The sequence below is a fragment of the Strigops habroptila genome, chromosome 7, assembly GCF_004027225.2.
Source record: "Strigops habroptila isolate Jane chromosome 7, bStrHab1.2.pri, whole genome shotgun sequence".
In the NCBI taxonomy this organism is placed as follows: Eukaryota; Metazoa; Chordata; class Aves; order Psittaciformes; family Psittacidae; genus Strigops; species Strigops habroptila.
Genome location: NC_044283.2, coordinates 34,214,442 through 34,235,843, shown reverse-complemented (window position 1 = coordinate 34,235,843; position 21,402 = coordinate 34,214,442). Strand labels below are relative to the sequence as shown.

The window sequence follows — 21,402 nt, the reverse complement described above, 5'->3', positions numbered from 1 at the left end:
ACTCTCGCCAATAATTTTTTTTCCCGAAGAACTGAGTATAATGCAAGATTAACTGCATTTTGAGAATCAGTTTTGGAAACTGCCATTCCTTCCTGTTTAGTAGGCGTAACAGGAATATAGAATTAATAGGGCAAATTAGATCCTCTAAATTATGGGGGGAAGTTTGAATTTGAATTAATTTCCACTACTTGATTCCTGATTTGATCACAAGGTATTGCACCATGACAGCAGAAATAGCAGGATTTTCCTGAAATTTCAAAGCCATTTGGGTAAAACTTTATCCCTGCCTATCAACTGACCTATAGCCAGAAAAGGATTCACAGTCAAGCATCCCTTGTCCTGTCTGTTACTCTTTATTACTCCTTTTCCACTGGCAAGAGAAATCTTTTGCCTGCTGCTTTCCCCTATTTGAGATCGTTGGGGAATTGTTACCATTTCAAGAAGTGGTACAGAGCAGAATCTAAAGCATTTCTATACTTACATAAAATATGTTAACATGCACATGTATATGTGTATTTATGTAGTCATGCTAGTATTACCAAATTGTAACTTCTATAACTTTATTTTTAAGATCTTTTAATGATTTTTTATGGGTTAATGAATTCTTTTTAAAGACAACATGAAAAAGTCACAAAAAAGTCATTTTTCAGGCCATCCTGGAACCAGTAAAACTTCTAAAAAATACATAGTCCATACAAAGACATTTAACATGTAGATCCAGGAGAGATTTATTTCAAGGTATCAATCTGAAGGTGTTTGCTTTCATGCCTCTAAAGAGTGTTCTGTGCTTTGTCAAGTGTGTGAAAATGTTATTTATGAACTTGGCAACATATTTTCCTGGGTTTTGTTACTATTAATAAAAAATTCTATGAAGTAGAAATGGTGGGTGATCCATACCACTAGCCTTTGAAAGGGGATTGAAAATCTCCCTGTTTATGTCCAGAGAAATACATGCAACTATTTTGTTTATGCAATTACCTAGTAGGATATGCAAACACAAGGTTTTGCAACTGTAAGTGCTATTTGTTGTCATTTTTTCTGAATCTGCTATGGCACCCTTTGAGAAACTATGTCTGCATAATGTATATCTCCCATTTTTCAAAGTTCACTATGTCTAAGTTTTGAAATAAGCTATTGGATGGTTTTCCATATTAAGAGTTTTATCTCCAGCTCAGTACAAAGACCAGAGAGCTGCGCACATCATCTCCGATTATATCTCTGCATCCTTGTTCTGCGAGCAGATTTTTAAACAAAACACTTCATTGCACATCTATTATCTTTTTACAGGTGATGTATCACCCATCAGCATGTCTCCTATCAGTCAGTCACAATTTATTCCGCTTGGGGAAATCCTTTGCCTGGCCATCTCAGCAATGAACTCAGCCCGAAAACAAGTCACACAAGAAGCACTAATGGAGCACCTAACAACCTGCTTCCCAGGTAACTGGACATCAATAAATCATTGGTCAGATGGGCAGAATACCCAGTCCCTACCCAAAAGGTTGCTTATCTTTCTGGCTTGCTTAAAACAGGGAGTTTCAGTTTTTGATAGCCTGTTTTTCTTTACTCTTCTGGATGGGAATATTGAGTAATCCTGAGGTGCTACTCAAAGTAAAAGGAGGCTTTAAGGTTCTAATCTCATAACCTTTTATTTATTCTTAAACATATGGAGAATTGAGTTCTCTTTTGACAGGGCCGTTCATGTGGGATGCATTTTGCAGGGTTAACTACTGACTTTATGTAAACATTAAAGATTGCTTGAGGTAATAAACAGCAAACTATCAGCTTGGGTTTTTTTCAGACTGGTATCAGAATCAGCTTGTTTGTAGTTTTTCTCACAAAATTAATTCTTTATCATCATAGTCAAAAGAGTTTAGGACTTCTGTAATAGTTATGGAGAACAAAGCGTGTGTCATAGCCAGAGCAAGCTTATTCCACCTTGTGGCTTTCAAGCCAATTGTAAGGTAACTCATAATCACTCTGTTGACGTCATTCAACCAGTTCAAGTGGTGTTGTCCAGTCTCCATAGAGATAACCTCATGGGGGTCCTTGTGTAGAGCCTCCTCTCTTAAAGAACAAGTTTCCCACATACTGTATCTCTTCCTCCACCTAGAACAGGCTCTTGGAACTGGTGGGGTAAGTAACAGAGTCCAATGATGATGACATGCCTGCTTCAGGGAGAGGTTATATTTAAACTGAAAGGAGGTTGCCAGCCTGGTTTCCAGGGCTTTTCAGAGCCTTCTTGGACACAGTTTTGGCTTTTGCTTCTGTACTGCCCCTGCTTGAAATATCTTTAAATCTTTTTTTTCTTTTTTTTTATACTTGACAACTGTCTCCATGACTGAAGGGTTTGCAGAGCCATACATACGCTTGCTGTGTTCATAAATGCTGGTATACTGTTCAGAAGATATTCTTGTCAGCATTTGATAATATTAATTAAATGGTAGATGAAAATGGCTTGAAGATACTGTAACATCAAAAAAAAGGAAACCTATATTAATAATGTACTGCTGAATATGCTGCTTCCGTACTGCAGTCTGTATCTGGAGTTGGTGAATCATGCAAAATGCATCTTGTAGAGATATCTAAAAGGGTGGCGTAAAAGCATTGGGCAGAGGTTTACTGCTCTGGAAAGCACAAGTCTTTCACTTGTGCTTTGTATGATCCTGGGCAAGATGTTTAACTGTTCTGCGCCTGAGTTTGTAATTCTCTGAATTCTCTGAGAAACTTAGCTATTGTACCTCTTTTACAGCTGTAAAAAGCAGCTAATTAAAAATGCTTCAGTAGGAGAACTGTTGATGCATCTGCCTCATCCAGGCAGCCTAACCATAGCCATGTTTTGATGTCTCGAATTTTTTTGCTTACATTTCAGAGCAAGAGTTACTTAAAGCCTTGAAGGTTACGTGGCTTTTGCTGTATCTGGTACTAAGTTCTGAGATTTTAAAATATAATGCTGGATTGAGAACTGTGTTTGGAATAAACAATTCTGTCTGACATTTAATAATTGCACTTTGGAAAAATTTACTGCAAGTATATTTTGTAAATACTGGCTTTCTGTCCCAATTTGTGGGTTTGTTTATCAGGGTTTTTTTTTAGTATGCTTAGCTGATTTGAAAATAGGGGTAAAAGTTGTAAGGAATAGAATGCAAAGAAAGCAAAGTTCACAATTATAATTCCAGCTAAATTAATTTTGATGATTTTTTTTTTCCAAGTCATGTTTTCTATATAGCTATGTACTAGAAGAGTTCCATAGACTGCAAGTATTTTTCCAGTGATTCTATCAATATTTTTATATAAACATTATTGTATGGTAGAAATGATAATGTATTGGGGCATCCCTTGGGTTTCCAAGGAGTATGACTTGGTGTGTTGTGCTGTTCTTGCTAGACAGGACCATACACTGAAGATAATTCAACAGGCTGGATTATTTTGTAGACTCTGCTTAGAAGCAGCCTGAGGCAAGTTAGCACACAGTCGCATGCTGCCTCTTTATTTTCCACTAGCCATGAACATGTGCATCTCTCAAGTCTGAGATAAAAAAGAGAGCCTTGTTTTTGCTACCTCACCTCCCAAAATGTAAAGAAAATTATTTGAAAAAAAAAAACCCCACCACTAAGCCACTCTTTGTTGTCCAGTTCTTTCCCCTCTAGAAAAATGCCTTTCTCTCCCAGCCCTGACATATTTAACACAGCAAACATACATGTTCTCTCAGTGTAGGAGCATTATCCAAAAATTTTGTCCTTTCCAATAAGCAGAACCTCTTCTTGTGATGGTATTTTTCACTTGTCTGTCCAGACTCTCATAAATCAGCTATGTCTTTTTGAGCCCTTGTATGCACTATTTTAAAATATCTGATGTTCTCCCATATTCTGATAGTTTATTTCTCCTAATTAGGTGCTGATGCTCTGAGAGAGAGGAGAGCATTACCATTGTAAATGTATCTGTCATTGTCACATACCCTCTCTGTAGCTTACCCTGTAGCAACACTTGTCTGCCTGTGTTGTTTGTGTCTTAATGAACAGATGCTTCACTGCGTTTCATGGAGTGTATAAATTTCCTAAGACTCCAGATGCTATTCTCAAACTGCCTAAGAATAATAAACCTTTTTCCTCGGTGCAGGATCTTACACTTGCAGTCTAGCCCTCTACTTTGCTGAGCCATTGTGCAGGCATAAATCTGGGCCATGGCTCTATCTGAAATAAGGTATGCTAATTATTTATAACATCACATAGCAACCACTCCACATCCTTAACTAGTATTTCATGAGCCAGTCAGAGTATTTCTTTTATCCCTTGTTAAGCCTTAGCATCAGCTCAGGAGAAAATCATTTTAGCAGACTTAACACCATTTAAATACTACTTCAGATGTATTTTTCATGAATTTATTTATTGAAAAAGTTTGTAATGATAATGCACATCTTATTTGTGGCTTTTGTTATTTGTCAGGTTTTTAGAAAAGCAAGAGGGCTCCTGCTGCATGTGCTTCCATTACTCTAACTTAGAAATAAACAATGAGATGTTTGTACAGCCCTACTTTATAATTTATTGACCATGGTTTAAATCCCTTACATTAAATGTGAATCTTTGAAATCCAGTGTAAGGAGCTAAGAATGTAACCTCTGTTCCTGTGTTTGGTAGTCAGACCCTCTTATATATATGAATCTGTCTGAGGAAAGCATCAAGCCTTAGTCTATGCTGCCTTTAGTAAGGATTTCCCCCCCCCTTTTTTTTCCCCTCCAATTTTGACCATGTACTTCTTAAAATAATTGTAAGGTGTTCAAAATTCCAGTGCAGAAAATGCGTATATATTGCATTAGGCTGCATTTGAAGCAAACTGTTTTCTGAAAGCTGGCAAATTCCTCTGACGTTCACCTTCATAACTGTTCACTTTTTAAATTCGTGAAATGTATATGTAACACTAAAACTAAGTGTTTTACATTAACTGAGTTCACTCTAGGTCAGTGTTCTTTGTGAGCAGCAAACGACATAATGTTCTGTCTGGAAGCTCAGTGGATGGCATAGTAGACTCTCTTGAGATGCAGAAAATGTACATGTCTGATGATTCAGTGTCCAGACAGTTTCTGCTTTTGAATTATTAAACCACTACATAATCTTAAATAACACCACTGCTGTCATGAAGTATTTTATACGCTAGAGTCTCTAAACTGCTCGTTTTTTTCCTCTTGTCCCTGTTTAATGGAGAAAAGGAGACCACAAGGAGACTTTTGAATGCAATGTGATAGGTTACTTATAGACATGATGTGGGCAGGTTGCTGTAAAGAGAAAAGTCTTGAGAGAGCCAGGAAATCTGTATTTAAAATAGGAACAGTGGGAGCCACAGTAGTGTCATTGCTCCTGTCCATGGAGGAGGAAAGCCTAATTTGAGTTAGGGCCTAGCATTAGCTGGCAGTGCTGAGCACCAATGATTTGCATCTGCCATCATCACTGCTGGCTTAGTGAACCATAGGGATGTACTGTATGCTGGGAGTGATAAAAGTGATAGTCCCCAGCTCCAGAGAGAAGACTGACACGATTAACTTCACAGCATCATTGACTGCCCAGGCACACTCTTTTTTTTTTTTATTGGCGTTTATCTGCACATTCTCTATTCTCAGGACTTAGTCAATTAATGTAACTACTGTGCATCCAGTGCTTAGAGACTCATTTACCCAACACACTGTAGTCATTATAGTTTACTGGGTGGAAGGTACATATTACTATTTTTACCAGGTATTTGCAGTGCATTTTAGCCTAAGTTAGTGTAAAACATCAGAAGATCCATTTAAATCTCTTTCTCTAACTTTTCTGTAAACTCCCAGAGAATGTTTTCCTCTCTCTTATTTTTGTTCTAATGTTTTTGGAACAGTATGTTAAGAAAAGTCTTTAAGTAAAATAAGGATGAAGAACCAAGTTCTCACAGTCAAAGGTAGGTATGTGTGGAGGTAGTGATGTGTAAGCTCCTGGAAAATGCAATGGATCAGTCAGGTTGTGTAGAGGCAGGAAGAGAGATCGGCTGCTGCACAGCAAGTGCATCTCAGTTGGACCGGGATTGGACCCTGCATTGTATTTTCAGCACAGTATCAAGAAACATATGAGTTTGAGTTCAGGATCATCCACTTGTGGTGGTGTGAGGCATAATAGAAAAGGGTTAGTGTTACCCAAGCAGACATAGCAGCTCCACCACAGGACAGAAGAGGTTAGATGATGACTGCTGGTTGTTACGGGAATTGAAATCACTCTTCCTGTCCTGTGCTTTTCTGAAAGCTCATGTGGAGGACAGCCTGCTCACCAATTGCCACTGCCTCACAGTCCAGCGGAAGCTCAGCATATTGTTTACTTCAGTGTAGAGAGAGTCAGGACTCTGGACTAAGGAGGAGTAGTCCTTTTTTCCCCAGCTCTCCAGATTCCAGCTTTTCCCATCTGTTGCTATTTCTGGCATGTTTGCTCATCCAACAGTTCTGGGGGTCTTTGTTACTCTTTCTAGGATTATCACATAAATTGTGGACACCACATGCAAAGGGGAGAAAATGCATGTTCCTGATTCTCCATTTCATTTGCATATTCCTTCCAATTTTCAGTCTCAGTTGTTTTCTCAAATGATATCCTTTCTTTACTTCTTCTGCTTCCTGTGTCTGGATCAGCTCCAGTCTTTCAGCTCTGTGGACTGTGCATGAAATATATTTACTGCCCCTATGTACTTCTCACTGGCACCTGTTCTGTTGTAACTGCTATCATCTCATGTGTCCTTATGTGTCCATGCTAGTCCTAACACTTTGCTGTTTCCATTGCAAAAGTTTTAGTTACAGATGTTACTGGTTGTAAGCAGTATGGTCATGTCTCTAAATTCAAACAACATTCAAAGCTAGACATAAGAATACTTACTATTTTGTCTGCAACCCAGTAGCAATGAAGAGGTTGAGTTAAGGAATCAGTACAACTTTTCTGTTTCTTGTCGCTAATCTTTTGACAGGGTGTTGGTCACAGTGCCAAAGCCCTTGCTATCACCCTCATGCTTGCTAACACAGGGAGATCAGTGAGCTTGCAGGCTCCAACCTTTGACACGTGGGAGAAAAGTTGGTGAGCAGACACTACGTGCTACTGAAGATACTCTATTTGTGGCAGGTACACCTGCTTGAGAGTTTTCCATGAAGTATTTTTGTAAAAAGCATATGCTTTGTTGACATGTTTTTGCATATGTGGTTCCATGGAATTTCTGTTCTTTAGGATAGTCAGAGTCTGATTTGACAAGGCCCTGACCAACCGGATCTGAGTTGGTCTTCTTATGACTAGGGGTGTTGACCAGGTGACTTCATGAGGTCCCTTCCAACCTACTTTAGGTTGGTTTTTTTTTAAATTAGTTTTGTTGAAAAGAAAACGAAGACCCACAGTAAATAATATTTACTTTTTTACTTTAAAATAGACCATCCAAACTTCTACAAAAAAATTCTCTACTTCTAAGAATGTAAACCAGGTCAGTACCCAGCATTAAGTTAAAATTCAAATGCATTTGAGTGCAATGAAATGTATTGATTGAAGATAGCTTTTTTCACTGAAAATTTTGAAGGATTTTTATTTTTCATTCAGCATAAACAGATTTTTTCTTTCTTTATTTTTTTAACTAGCTTGTCAACTAAATCTCTTGTTTCCTCAGCCCTAGATGGAACCTATTCCTATGCACAGCAAGCCGACTTGGTATTTTATCTAATAGAGTGTTGAAGATTTGGTCCTGCACCACTGAACCCATCAAGAGTACTGGTGGTGGGAAGGACCAGGCTCACAATGCCAAATCTGCCATGTGGCTGATGTGGCACTGATGCCAAGTTGTAATACTTGTCCCTCTCTCAGTATGCGATATATGCATTTAGGGATTGTCCCTCACATCTCACATGAAAGGCAGGTAACTCTGAGAAGCAAATTTTCAGTAGCTACATCTGTAACTTCCATCATAATGGAAAAGTCTGTTTGGGTAAGATGAGCTGTATCACTTAGGATGTGTCTGGTTTTTGAGCAGCTGATATAGTTGAAACATGAGCCAATCTCTTCAATCAGTTTGTAATAAAGGGGCAGATTGGGGGAATGTTTTTTTAATGTGTAATGTTCTTCTGTGGAAAAACAGTTTAGGCATCCAAAGTAACAACCACTGTTGTATACGTGACTGGGCATTATAATAAATAGTTCTGGTGAACTGGGATATAAATTGGAAGTTGGAAGAAGAAGAAGATAAGTGAAATGTTTCCCCTGACACCCCTTGGCTTCCAGTAATTCCATCTTGTAGTTTAAGGTCACCTGCAGAATGGAAGTGACTCTCTTCTTCTCTGTCTTCTCTTTCTCTCTTTTTCTTTTTAACACTTCATTAATGGCCTCCTTTCTATTTAATTAATAATTGATATGTGTGAAGTGTAGGAGATAAATGGAAAAACAAACAGACAAGAGAATGCCTAACAAAGTGCTTTACCGGAGTTGTTTGTTCAGCATATTCCGGCCTGCACATTGGGAAAACAGCTTTTTGTTGGGGAGGGAGGAGCCAGACAGTCCTCCTGCATGGTTTTATGTACTCCCTGATATGTGTTTACTGTCATTTCTAGGAGTTCCAACACCCAGTCCAGAAATCCTTCGACATACCTTGAATATGCTTGTACGGGAGAGGAAAATATACCCAACTCCGGATGGCTATTTCATTGTAACCCCACAGACTTACTTTATAACACCATCTCTCATACGAACTAACAGTAAATGGTACCATTTGGATGAGAGGATACCTGACAGGTCTCAATGTACCTCTCCGCAGCAAGGAACTATAACTCCCTCCACCTCGGCATGCGTCAGGGACCGAACACTACCCAAAAACCACTGCGACTCCTGCCACTGTTGCAGAGAAGACATGCACAGCATGCATGCATCTACCCTACAGAGGAAATCAGCAAAAGACTGTAAAGACTCATACTGTCCTCCTTCATTATGTCAAGTCCCACCTACTGAGAAAAGTAAAAGTACTGTCAATTTTTCTTATAAAGCAGAGACACTCACAAAGCCTAAGGATGTAGAAAAGCAGTCTAAGAAATTCGGACTCAAATTATTCCGATTAAGTTTTAAGAAGGACAAGACAAAACAGTTGGCAAATTTCTCTGCCCAGTTTCCTCCAGAGGAGTGGCCGCTAAGGGACGAGGACACTCCTACCACTATACCTAGAGAGGTAGAAATGGAGATTATCAGGCGCATTAACCCAGACTTGACTGTGGAAAATGTCATGAGGCACACTGCACTAATGAAGAAACTTGAAGAAGAAAAAGCTCAACGAAGCAAAGCAGGATCTTCAGCTCACCACAGTGGACGAAGTAAAAAGAGCAGGAATCACAGAAAGTCTCATGGGAAATCGAGGTCACACAGCAAGACTCGGGTGTCCAAAGGAGACCCATCAGATGGCTCTCATTTGGATATACCTGCTGAAAGGGAATATGAGTTCTTTGATCCCTTGACTCGATCCCCACGGGAAGGCTGTTTTATAATAGAGCACAAGGGAGATAATTTTATAATGCACAGCAATCCTAACATGATTGAATCTCACTTTCCCATGACACCAGAGTGGGACGTGTCTGGCGAGCTGGCCAAAAGAAGAACTGAAATGCCTTTCCCTGAACCTTCCAGGGGAAGCTCCCACTCCAAGGTCCATCGGAGCCACAGCCATACACAGGATAGAAGATCAAGGAATGAGCGGTCCAGTAAGGCTAAAGAAAGGTCTAGATCCATGGATAACTCCAAGGGACCTCTGGGCTCAGCTGCTTTAGGCACGCCTGAAGATATGGGTGAAGGCTGTAGCCCAGATGACCAAACAACTAGCCAAACTTATATTGATGATAGTACCTTAAGGCCATCTCAGTCACTCAGTCATCAAAGGGCTCTGATTTCATCTGCAAGCTACAAAGAGACTTGCATCCCTGAAAAAGCTAGTGGCAGTGTAGAAACACCCAGTTCTTGTAGCCTATTGGATCAAAGCAAGCCTACAGAGAATTTGCCATCATATAGCGAGCTCAACTCCGGCACAACAAAATCTGCAGTCGATGACTATTTTCAGTGCAACACATCCAGCGAGACTGTGCTTACTGCTCCATCACCACTGGGAAAGAATAAAGAGGATCATGATACGCTAACAGGGACAGATGGGCTCAAAAAAATGACTCCCACAGAAAGACAATCTCAGCATATTGCTAGGGAGCCTGGGGTGCACAAAGAGGAGCCCCCAAAGGGCCCAAGCAGTGGTTCAGCAGTTGCTGGCCAAACTCCAGAGGTGATTGCAAATGGGCGGCTTGTTCAGCATCATAGTGCTGAATCAAGCAGCCTTGATAAAAGGAAAGAAATATTTAGCAAGGATACACTCTTTAAACCTCTGCACAACACTCTTTCTGTGAATAGTTATCATAAGTCTAGCACACCCCTGCTAAAGCCCCATCAAAAGACCCCCTCTGACACATTGCCAGTCAGATGTGAGAAACTTGAACAAGCGATAGTAACCTCAGTCACACAAGTCATGCCCGTTTCACAGAGACAGCAAGAGACAACTGGAAACCAGGAGGCCTCCTTCGACTACTACAACGTATCTGATGATGACGACTCAGAGGAAGGAACCAACAAAAATGCCGAGGAAGAAAAGAACAGGGATGATGTTGGTACGATGCAGTGGCTCCTAGAGAGAGAAAAAGAGAGGGATTTGCAGCGGAAGTTTGAGAAGAATCTTACTCTTCTCACCCCGAAGGAAACAGACAATAGCAACAACCAGAGAGCCACTCACTCAGCCCGCCTGGACAGCATGGACAGCAGCAGCATTACTGTGGACAGCGGGTTCAACTCTCCACGGTAGGGCTGTCACATTCATTGCAGCTTTGCAGACCAGAAAGTTCCATTTATAAGTATATGTGCGTGTGATATTGGTGACAGAACGTAGGGCCATATTAAATAATTTCACGTATTTTCAGACAGTGTTTTCTACGGTTCTGGAATCTGCTATTCAAATGTGTGGGTTTCCCACCATACCGTAAGCAGCCAATAACCGTTGCGGCACTGACTCTGTATTAGTTTGTTTTCTGTTTGCTGAAAACTCCCTTGCATCCCTTTTTTCTCTGTATTGAACTTGTGTTTGCATTTAGAATAGATGAGATGAGCTCCTGCGTACTCCCCCCTTCCCTTTCCCTCTAAGATACTATCAGGACTAATCGGAGGACTAGACATGACTAGGCGGCATAATCTTTGGCTCAGACAAAAGAAAAAAAAACCCAACCAAGCAAAACAAAAGCCATGATGATTGTTTTGGGTTTGGGCATTTTGTTTCTTTTCTGAAAATTTTTGGAAGTGTCTCTATCACCATTCCAAACTGTTGAGACTGGAAAAGCCGCTCCCCCCACAGGGCTGAAAGAGCTCAGGATATTTGAACTTCAGAAGTGGCCCAGCACTGCAGAGAGGGGGGTGCTATGCCTCTAAGGTATTTGGGGAAAGAGTCCAGGTGGTGCTGGTTAGTCATTTCCATTTCAAGGATCTCAGGTGTCATGGAAGTCTCAGTGTGCCAAGAGTCTTACAGGCATAGGGAGGAGTTGCTGGTGTGTTCCCTGCCCTGGAGATTTCACAAGCTCATTTCCAGGTTAAGAATCCTCCACTCAAGCCTTCCTACTTCTCTCTGACCTTTGACAGTTCTAGGTCCCTACTGGGATGGAGCTTGACTGACTTTGTTTGCCCTGGATAGCGACCCATCAGAGTTCAGAAGAGTGACTCTAAGAACACCGAAATAATTTTCAGTAGTAGTTCTCTTATAGTGTTTTACTTAAGCTTAAATTATTTATTGTCTGTGTTTAAAAATAAAACCTCCAAGACTAGAATTGTATTAGGTGAAAGATAACTGCGGGTTTGGGGTTTTTTTTGTTGGTGCATTGTGTCCACCCTCCCCCCAAAGGTGTTCTTATTCCTCAGAGTTACTTTTATTTTTTTAATCTCTAGTGAAGGCTGTCAGAAAGGCACACGAAGGATCCTGCTTCTACACAGGACTACATTTCATTTTCAGTTAAAGTCACATCACATGGCTACTCCCACTTGATGTTAATGACAAGGCAGCAGTTAACGGGCCTGCTGCAGCCGGCAGTGATTATCAAACTAGAGCTGGCTTTTAACATACGTATCATTTTTCTGAGTAAAAAGTTTGAAAAATAATTTGAGTAAATTGTACCACTTATGGTGCGCCCAGCTTAAAAAAGAAACTTAAGAAGGTTTTGAATGTGTTCCTGTTACTGATTGTTCTGCAGATGCTTGGCATCTTTCTCACATGCAACTGTTGTATGAGGTGATTTGCACTGTTCTTTTTTTAAATGTAATCTCTTCTTTTAGCTGAAGTGCTATACTTGCAGTCGATTTTTGTGGGGGAGTGCGTGGTGGTGGTTCATTCTTGCACAGCCTGACTCGCTCTGCAGAGTGCATTTCACCTTCAGGATAGGATGTTGACTGGATAAAAATCAGTTCTTAGGCTACTTATGCTAGCTGAATATCAGGTTTACGTCTCTGGTTAATGCAAAGGCAGACATTTCATTCCCTAGTTATTTACACAAAAGCTAAAATTTCTATTGATGTTAAACTTAGTAGGAGAACAGAACATGGCGAGCATACTGGATTTAGTGCTGCTCTACCACTTTCTTTAGATCAAAAGGGAAACAGATAAGCAGCTTTTAATAATCGTTGTGTTCTATGCATCCCTTTTATTTTACTATTTACTTATTAACAAATGCCTTTTTTTTTGGCAAGGCCACATTAAGTAAGCTTTAAAAAAAAAAAAAAAAAACCCAAAAAAAACCAAACCCAACATTTTGAATGGTTTTCTGGCGTATTTGTTTTGTAAGACCAACACATAGTCTGGATATTTCAAAGGCTTTTTCATGAGCTTTGCATCAAAATTATTAAATTGGATGATTTTGCTGAGTTTTGATCACTGCTTCGTATAAGTCTATAAAAATAAATTGAGCTGAGAGTGAAGTCAGCCCTTTGGCTATAATTACAATCCTGTTTTAATTTCTTACCTTATAACAAAAATGTACAGCCCTTTTCCAGGAAATACAAAAAAGCCGCCCAGCATCCATCTGGTAGGATTCACCTAGATCTGGCAGTGTCCATTAACAGATACCTAGGGAAGAATAAAAGAACAGGACGTGCATGTAGTGATATTCCTCAGGTATATTCTTCTAGCCTCCAGTGATGTTGTAACTCTCAACTTCCTGAGGCGCAGTGGTATATTTTCATTTAAACTGAAACGTACAGTGTTGCTTTGGGAATCAAAACTACCAATTCCCCACTGTGAAAGAAAAAGTATATTTTTAAAGTGTGATAAATTAAAAAAGGGGCATTAAAAAACCCCAAACAAACAGAAAAACCCCCCAAACCCAGGATGTAGTTAGAGATTTACAATGGTCATTTGACTTGAAGTATTTTGTGTGCTAATTCATGAACACATCACCATTGGGAAAACAGCCTCACAGTATTTTGTTCATTGCTTCTATGCAAGTTGTATATATAATAAAACTTAGCTGTCAACAATCATTTTATTCCTTTATTTTTAGAGCTTATATAATACTGCTGCTCTTTTGTCACCTAAAGAAAGAGCTAATCTTGGCATTACTCTGCATGCAAAATTCTCACTGCAGTCTTTGTGTATACATGTTGTAATGGTCAGTTTGTAATACCGGAATTGAAAATGTTTGAAGATCTGGAATTGGTGGTCCCGTAAAGAATGATATAATACTGAATGATCTCTGAAAAGCAGAGGTTGCATCTATTTTCATTAAGAAGCAGAGGGAGAGGAATCAAAAACTGAGGAACAGAAGTGCACCACACGTCATTGTAGCTCACAGAGATCTCTTGCTGTGTGCGTCACCCATCATAGCTGTTTGGAAGTACTGACAATAAGGCGATAATTGGCAGAAGATGATCAGAACCAATTTGACCAATTTAAAAGATAATATGGGAGTTTTCCTAAAAGCATCAGTGATTTTCCAGATGCAGCTGGTTTAAGATGATTTAAATCTCCCTACAACTAAACAAGTTGTTTCTTCCTTCGCCTATGCCATGCACTGACACATTTCTCCCCTGCCACATCCAAAGCTGTTCATTCCTACTCTTCCCCTGATGGTAGTACTAATTTTTTTTTTATCTTTTTTGTTGTTCTTTTCTTTCTTCTTAGGGCTAGTATTTAACTGAGAGCAGTTCCTGATCTGGCTGGGTGCAAGGCTCAGCATCAGGGAAGCAGCAGGAACATGTGGCAGGGTCAGGTCCACACAAGGCAGGCAAGAGCTGCCCCTTTCAGTAGCAGGTAAATTTAGGTTGACTTTAAACTGACTCTGAAATTCTGTCGTTAGTATCTTTGTTTCTAGTGCTCATTCAACAAACCCATTCAGTTCTCTAAACGTATTTTGTCAGCATCTCCACAGCAAGTGGTGATGTCATTTTGCAAAGAAGTAGGGATAATAATAGGTGAAGGATACGTAAGCAGGGGCCACATGACTATTTGAAAAACAAACCTCTGTCTGCACAGGAACACATTATTTGGAGATCAAAAAATACTAAGAGCAGAAAGATAACAAAAAGTAGTAGTGGTAAAACTAGCTGTAGCATATCTTGCTATCAGTTTTTTAAAAGCTGTAGACTAAAATCCAGGCTCCTCTGTGTACATAATTAGATATGTCATTAAAAGGTTTAGTCTTTAAAAGCTCTCAGTGCCCTGTCACTCCCTTGGATAAGTGACATGTTAGAATGGAAGGAATGTTGTCCATTTTATGAATGAAATAGCAGCACTAGTTGTTGTTTAGGGCATGATCACAGACAAGGCAGTTAAGATTTCTCAGCATCTTATCAGTTGCAGTTGCTTCAACAAGTATTTAGAAGCATTGTGGGTTTAATGTAAAGTAGCATTTTTGGTTAATATTTTCTGTACAAAAACGTAAGTAGAAGAGGAGACAATAAAGGAAGCTGTGTTACATGATTACCCTCCTAGCTGGGCCTAGTCACAGAGCTGATTTGATGAAGTTACTTTGCAAAAATGCATCAGTCAGGAGAGAAAATTAATATGTTCCATATGCAAAATGGAAGCTATTTCCTTGGGTGAAAAATCCAGATGCTTGGTACTGGTTCAGCTTCCAGTTTGTGTGACAGCTTCAGCTCTGCTTAGTGCTATGCCTGTGTTACAGTATGATGACTGCTGAGTACCTCTGGAAACCGTTTTGGAGGAACATGTGTGTACTGTCAAAATGAGATGGTTCATTGACATGACATAACATACAAACACAGGAAGCCTATTATAAAACACTCTATTCTCCTTTCCTGTCTGGTCAATAAATATATAGGCATGTGATATATGAGCATGTATACATATTTCTTTTCCATTCTAGTACTCGTGAGAGCCTGGCATCCAACACTTCAAGTATTGTTGAAAGCAACAGACGTCAGAACCCAGCTCTGAGCCCTGCACATGGTGGCGCGGGCCCAACATTCAACTTCCGAGCCACTGCAGACCCACCCACAAGTGAAGCTGAGAAACTGCAGAAACCTGCTAACTGCCTGCAAGCTTCTGTCACTAGTGTCTGATAGTCATCCTGCCTCAGATCTTCTGTCTCGTCCTATACAGCAAAGTTTACGACACTGGGACTGATGTTTACATCTTTGGGGAAAAATAAAAAAAAGCATCTCAACCACAGTTTTAGTGTTTACTTAAACTGTGCTGCTATGTAGACTAGGGGCAACAAAGAAATCTTTATTTCAAGGTATCGCTTTTCACATTTGCGGCTCTGTAGCAACAGAATAGCAGTAGGGATAATATGTACACTTTTTGCTTCACTTAATTGTAACTGAGCACATATATGAAAGTCTAGACACTGTAAGTGTAAATCTGCATTTTCAATGTCCATGCAGTTGCCAACTTCATTTAAAAAAAAATGCCACAGATGTGTGATGCCCCTGGTCAGAGGCTAAACTCTGCTGCAGAGTTGATTGTTTTTTGCTTCAGAAACTGAGCCACTACTGAAAGTAACCAGGCAGGATCACCATGAGGAAAAACAATGCCAAACATGACAAGTGATGACCTCAGCTCTATCTTTGAATTATTAATACTAATCAGTCATTTTCACTGTGCGTTCTTGTGACACAATTTTGCAAATACCCATTTAAGCGAGTAAAAAGAGATTTGGGGTTTGTTTTGGTTTTTTCCAAGTATGGAGGGTGGGAAGGGAGGCACTTCTCCTTTTGTGTTTCAAAATCATGAGAGATGTTTACTTAATGAGACATGCTACTTGACCTTCCATAGTCACAAATGAGGAGGTGAGCCTTTGCATAGAGGGGGGAGTGGGAAGGGAAGGGAAAGTTATAACTGTCATGAAGCCACAATGTGGAGTGACACAAAAAACAACAAATGTCTTCAGTATAAATCAAGTATTTAAAAAAGATAATCTATTTCTTGTGTCACTTCTGGTGTTGCAACTTGCCATTAATATAGGAGTCAGGATAACTAATTTCTTGGAACAAAAATATTCCTTATGATATAAATGACAAGTATGGCCTGAAGAATTGATTTCTTTCTAGTGGAAGGACGTAAATCTATTTTATGTAGCTTATTAAATAGAGTGCCTAAATTAGGCTATTAAAAATAGCATACATTGTAGTGATTACCAGAGAACAAAATTTAGAGAATTATAAACTTCTGGCCTTTTTATTCAGTGGATGTTATTTGCAATTTAGCGTTTTATGGACATATCTGATTTCTAGAAATTAAATGTGTCCACATGGTTGGCAGTAGAAACCTGAGTTCTGTTGGTATGGTATATCCTAATTGCTCTCCCCTAAACTGTTACTTCAGAGTAATTAGTACTATGCTAATTACTGCAGAGTAACTTCTACGGATACTTAAATTCCAAGAGTAATTTGTAGGTGTAGGGTCACATTCTGCTCTGTTACTCATGCAACCTGATAGTGCAAAAAACTGACTTCAAATTTAACTTTTTCTTCTTTTTTTTTTTTTTTTTTAATCAGAACAGATGAATTTGGTGGAAGAATAACAAAGATACTAAAATGTTCAACAGCCCAAATTGTTGCAAGGAAAAGCGACATTTACATTGTCTAGCTCTTGTAGTACACAGGTATGAAACTCAACTATACATATTGAAAACCAGTATTTCCATCAGGTTCTGGTGATGTGTATTATGCTGTACACAATGTCATTTGAGCTTCACTCATGTTCTCTGTTCTCATCAGAAGCCTTATGTTACACAGTTGGATATAGTTCATTTACTTATAAAATGGCTTTCTAACTCTGGACACAATCAGTTTCCCCTTCTGTCAAGAACACCCAGTCAATGCACAGGTCTGTTTTCCTTGGTTTCACTGTATAATTTCCATTTCATAGGAGCAATAAGACCTTTCAGTGCACATAAAGAAAATTATTGTGCTTTTGGTTGGTTATCAAAGTCACTTGGCCTTTAGCCTTCTGCCTTATCATACCTTCCCAGATGTGCTCTAATTACCATATAATGCTTTGCATGACGCATCTTATTATCCAATGTGTAACTCCAGCCGTACTTATTCCATGCGAACTGTACAGTCAGAGTTTTTGTGGGGAATTGTTATATACTATGCAGTGGCTGACTGTGATTTTGTTTCCAAGATGAGCTCTGACATCAGTAGTATGTATCAATTCAGTAAATAAAAATGTCAAAACGATAAAAAAATTTACAGTGATGATCTGAAGTACTAACAGCAGCATTAAAATGTGAACAGCAGAAACAAATTTCACCTTTGGGAGAAATATTTGTCATAAACTAATCAGAATTTATGCAGGCAGCTGGTTGTACAGAAGATATAATTCCAACAAAATATGATGGTGCATTCCTATAAACTGTGTAGTATGATATTTTCTAAAGTTCCCAGAGACCAGCAGACAACGTAAACGTCATATTAATGTTGACATGGCATTGTACCAATATTAATGTGACTCTTGGAATATGGAATGTAAACAGAAGTTTCAAATAGAAACGTTCTAATCTTGAATTTATTTTTCTTTTTCCTTTTAATATCAACAATGGAATATAAGGAAATTCCATCTTGAGGTTCTAGTAACAAAGCCACGAGAGTGGAGCTTGAGTGCTTTATGTCACCCTAATCCTTTGATGAAATCATAGCCTTGTATTACATGGTTGCTTATCTATCATTCTTCTGCTAATGTATCAATTTAAAGGTTTACAGAGTTAGATTAGGTTGAATCTGTGTTGTGTTCAACTGTAAAGGGTCAACACAAATCTGTCGGCATTTTGCACACTTAATATGTATTATTATAATACAACATGTTACTTTTATGGTAATTTTTTTTACACATATAACTACCTCCATGAATTTGATGAAATGCAGCAACGTGAAAAGTGTATTGTACAAAGCAAGGTTAAAAACTTTGAAGCATTAGGTCATGGCGTTCTCTTGTGTGTCAATGCTTGCATATGAAGTCATCATGTCTCCATTGCCACAATTTCCTTCTACAATATTAAAAATCTGGCTTTTAGATGAGTCACTTTAAGACTTTGACAAGGCTGCATAATTGGGATAAAAGTGAAAGGAAGGCTAAAACCTTCTATCCTCTCCCCAGTTACTGCTAAAATTTCTGCCTGGTAGAACTTGAAAATGTATTTGTAATTTAGCAAATTAGGAACATCTATAGACTGTGAAATATGATAGATGGTTTGGGGTTTAACAGAAGACACTCTGGGTATTTTCTTGGCAGCCTTCGAATACTTTGGGCCCTATTCTGCGTCCATCTTTGTCAACATATCAGGTCATGGTTTCTCTGAACTAACAAGGGTGTTAAAACAGCTCTTCCTTTAATGATACACACTCTGTTTTCTAGGTTGTGTGCACCTGAAATGCTTGCTCCTATGGAAATTACCAACAGCCTTTAATTGACTTTGCTGGGAGCAGTATTAGGGTCCCTACTCAAGGTATGTGCCTATTGTTCAAAGAACATGGGCGAGTTTCCAAGAAAAATCAAGCTGGCTTTTGAAAAGTAGCCAGCTGCAACAAGCCACCTTTCAGGAGGGAAGCAAGAAGGATTTTTCCAAAAACCAAAGGAAGAAAGTGGCAGTTGAACCTAAGCAGATCACATTTATATACAAATCCTAATTTATGAACACCTTTCAGCAAACCTAGTACCATTATTCTGATGCAAATTAATACACAATCATCAGTTGAGCTAATTTTGCCATTTTAAGGCTTTCAGTTAAAAATTGTAAGAAATCATTAGCCATTTGACTTCTTGCACCACTGTAAAACGTCTGTTATGCGTGAAACAATGTTCATTCGACTTTTAGGAGTAAAATGTATTGGAAAACAAATATTTTAATGACAACCATGGTCTTAAGTGCTTGCCAGCAGTAGTTGTTATTAGAAAAGAGAACAAGCAAACCAGTATTCAGAGGCCATCATAAACACGGACAATACTCTGCATTTACATCATACCTTTTTACCCGAGGGCCTCGAAGCACTTGTTATGGCACCAGCTAAGCCTGGCGAGCCTGTGGGGTAGGCAGGGTTCGCTGGCCCTACTTAGTGTCCAGGCACATTGGAAAACAGGAAGGCCAAGAGTCTGCAGGCTAATTTATTAACCAGTTGTTTTCTTAAAGTTACTGGAGTAAGTTTAATAGTTAACCAAAGTGTTTATTGTTTATACTCTGAAGTTACTCTTTGATATGTTCAGTTTAAGTAACAGAGAAACTACTTTGCAGTCCTGCAAGGACTCTTGGATTAGCAGTGCCAAAACCAACCACGTTTTCCGTCACAAGCGTACTGCCAGTGGTGGTTTTCGAAGCAGTTATTTTAATAAAAAAATTGTTTTTCAAATACATTTCGCAGAGCTTTTCCCGACACGGTTGTTCAAATTGTTGTGCTGAAAAAGCAAATAGCACTCTTAATCTGGTGTCACACCCACAGTTTACAATTCTCTTTGCTCTTCTGAAGAAAACTGTACAGTATTAGAGAGAAAAGTTCTATTTTTTACAAAATTCTTTAAAAAAATGGGGTATATATCGAAAATGTTCCCCCCAGCATAAGTAAAGTGCATCACTGCTGCGTGAGAAGCATGCAGTGGACCCACCAAAAGCCAAGCTGGTGCTAGAAGAAAACGGGACTATCACACTTCTTATATAGCGGCGCTCTAAACGTTGGTTTATGCAGGTGCAAATCTGTCGTAACTCCCCTGATCTCCCGCGGATCTGATGGAGATGGGAATGGGTCGTTAACTCCATTGAAGCTCAGTTCTGAGCTGAGGGTTTCCGTGTTCCTCCCCTGCCCCGAGACACCAAGTGCAGAGAAGGAGCAGAAGGCCACTCGCACGCACCTGGCTCTGGAAGGGCAGCCTGGGCACAGCCACCCAGCCGGGATGCTGCGACAGCCGCCGCGCCTGTCCCACCTCGGAAGGGCGATCTTCCGCGCGGAACGCTGCCCTCGTGTTGTATAGCGGTTAGAGCCACCCAAAGGGTACCCACCCAGAAGTATGAAAGGGCCCTTGGAGTAATTGGCACAGATGTTACTTTTATATGTGGAGGAAATTTAAGTTTAAAGGGATCATAATTCTGCAGGTAATTTTCTGTGAGTGACTGAATGTGGCTGTTGCATTAGGTTTAAATGAGTTAATAAATGCAAGTGGGACTTACTGTATGTTAGAAGGGAGTTTTGCAGCCAAGACTGCCTTGTATAAATGTGTTTGCACTGAAAAAAAAAAAATTAAAAAATTACTTGGTCTCTGGTTGCTGTAAAGGTCATCCAAGATGGATGTTCTGTTTATATTGTATAGTATTTCATATGAAATAATTGCAGTTCATGAAATGTCTTCCCTAACGTTACTGATTTATAACAGCACATTTGTAACATGGTTTTTATTGTGTCAGTGTACCATATTGTAAATGATGATTACTTGTCATGCTTAGTATAATAATTTAAAGGAAAAAAAAAAGGACAGGGATTTTTGTAAGTCTATATTTGAAAGTCCCTCCATATGGTAATATTGTGTTCATGTTGTTTATGTAGTGTTGTGTGAAATATCCATTTTGGATTGTGTTACTTTTTAAAATATTAAATAACATTTGGTTATATGTTTTAAGTGGATTCTTTGCACCCATCGGTGGTTTTTAGAGAAAATACTTAATGTTTCCATGTAACACACTGTTTCTCTCTCTCACTTAGGAAACCTTGCACAACAAACCAAAAACCTCAGGAAAACAAGGGCTGTAACAAACTTGCTATGTTCATGTGTGCTTCGTAAAAGGTCTCAGAGTCATTCTAGTAAGAGCACAAGAGAGAAAATTCACCGATTTTGAGAGATCCTGGTTTGGACTGGACGTAAAGGTGATGG

At 39.3% G+C, this 21,402-nt stretch overlaps 1 protein-coding gene across 6 annotated transcripts in view; it reads left to right on the top strand.

Annotated features, from left to right (window-relative positions):
* The window catches only part of STOX2 (storkhead box 2), a 148,845-nt gene extending 127,703 nt beyond the window's left edge, over positions 1–21,142 (top strand). For all 6 annotated transcript variants that reach the window (XM_030492081.1, XM_030492082.1, XM_030492083.1 and 3 more), the window contains exons 2-4: positions 1,288–1,440; positions 8,585–10,850; positions 15,410–21,142. In XM_030492081.1, coding sequence (XP_030347941.1) covers positions 1,288–1,440; positions 8,585–10,850; positions 15,410–15,605 — 2,615 coding nt within the window. In that variant the 3' untranslated portion in view covers positions 15,606–21,142. The remainder of the gene's footprint in view (positions 1–1,287; positions 1,441–8,584; positions 10,851–15,409) is intronic.
* Positions 21,143–21,402: the final 260 nt, after the last annotated feature.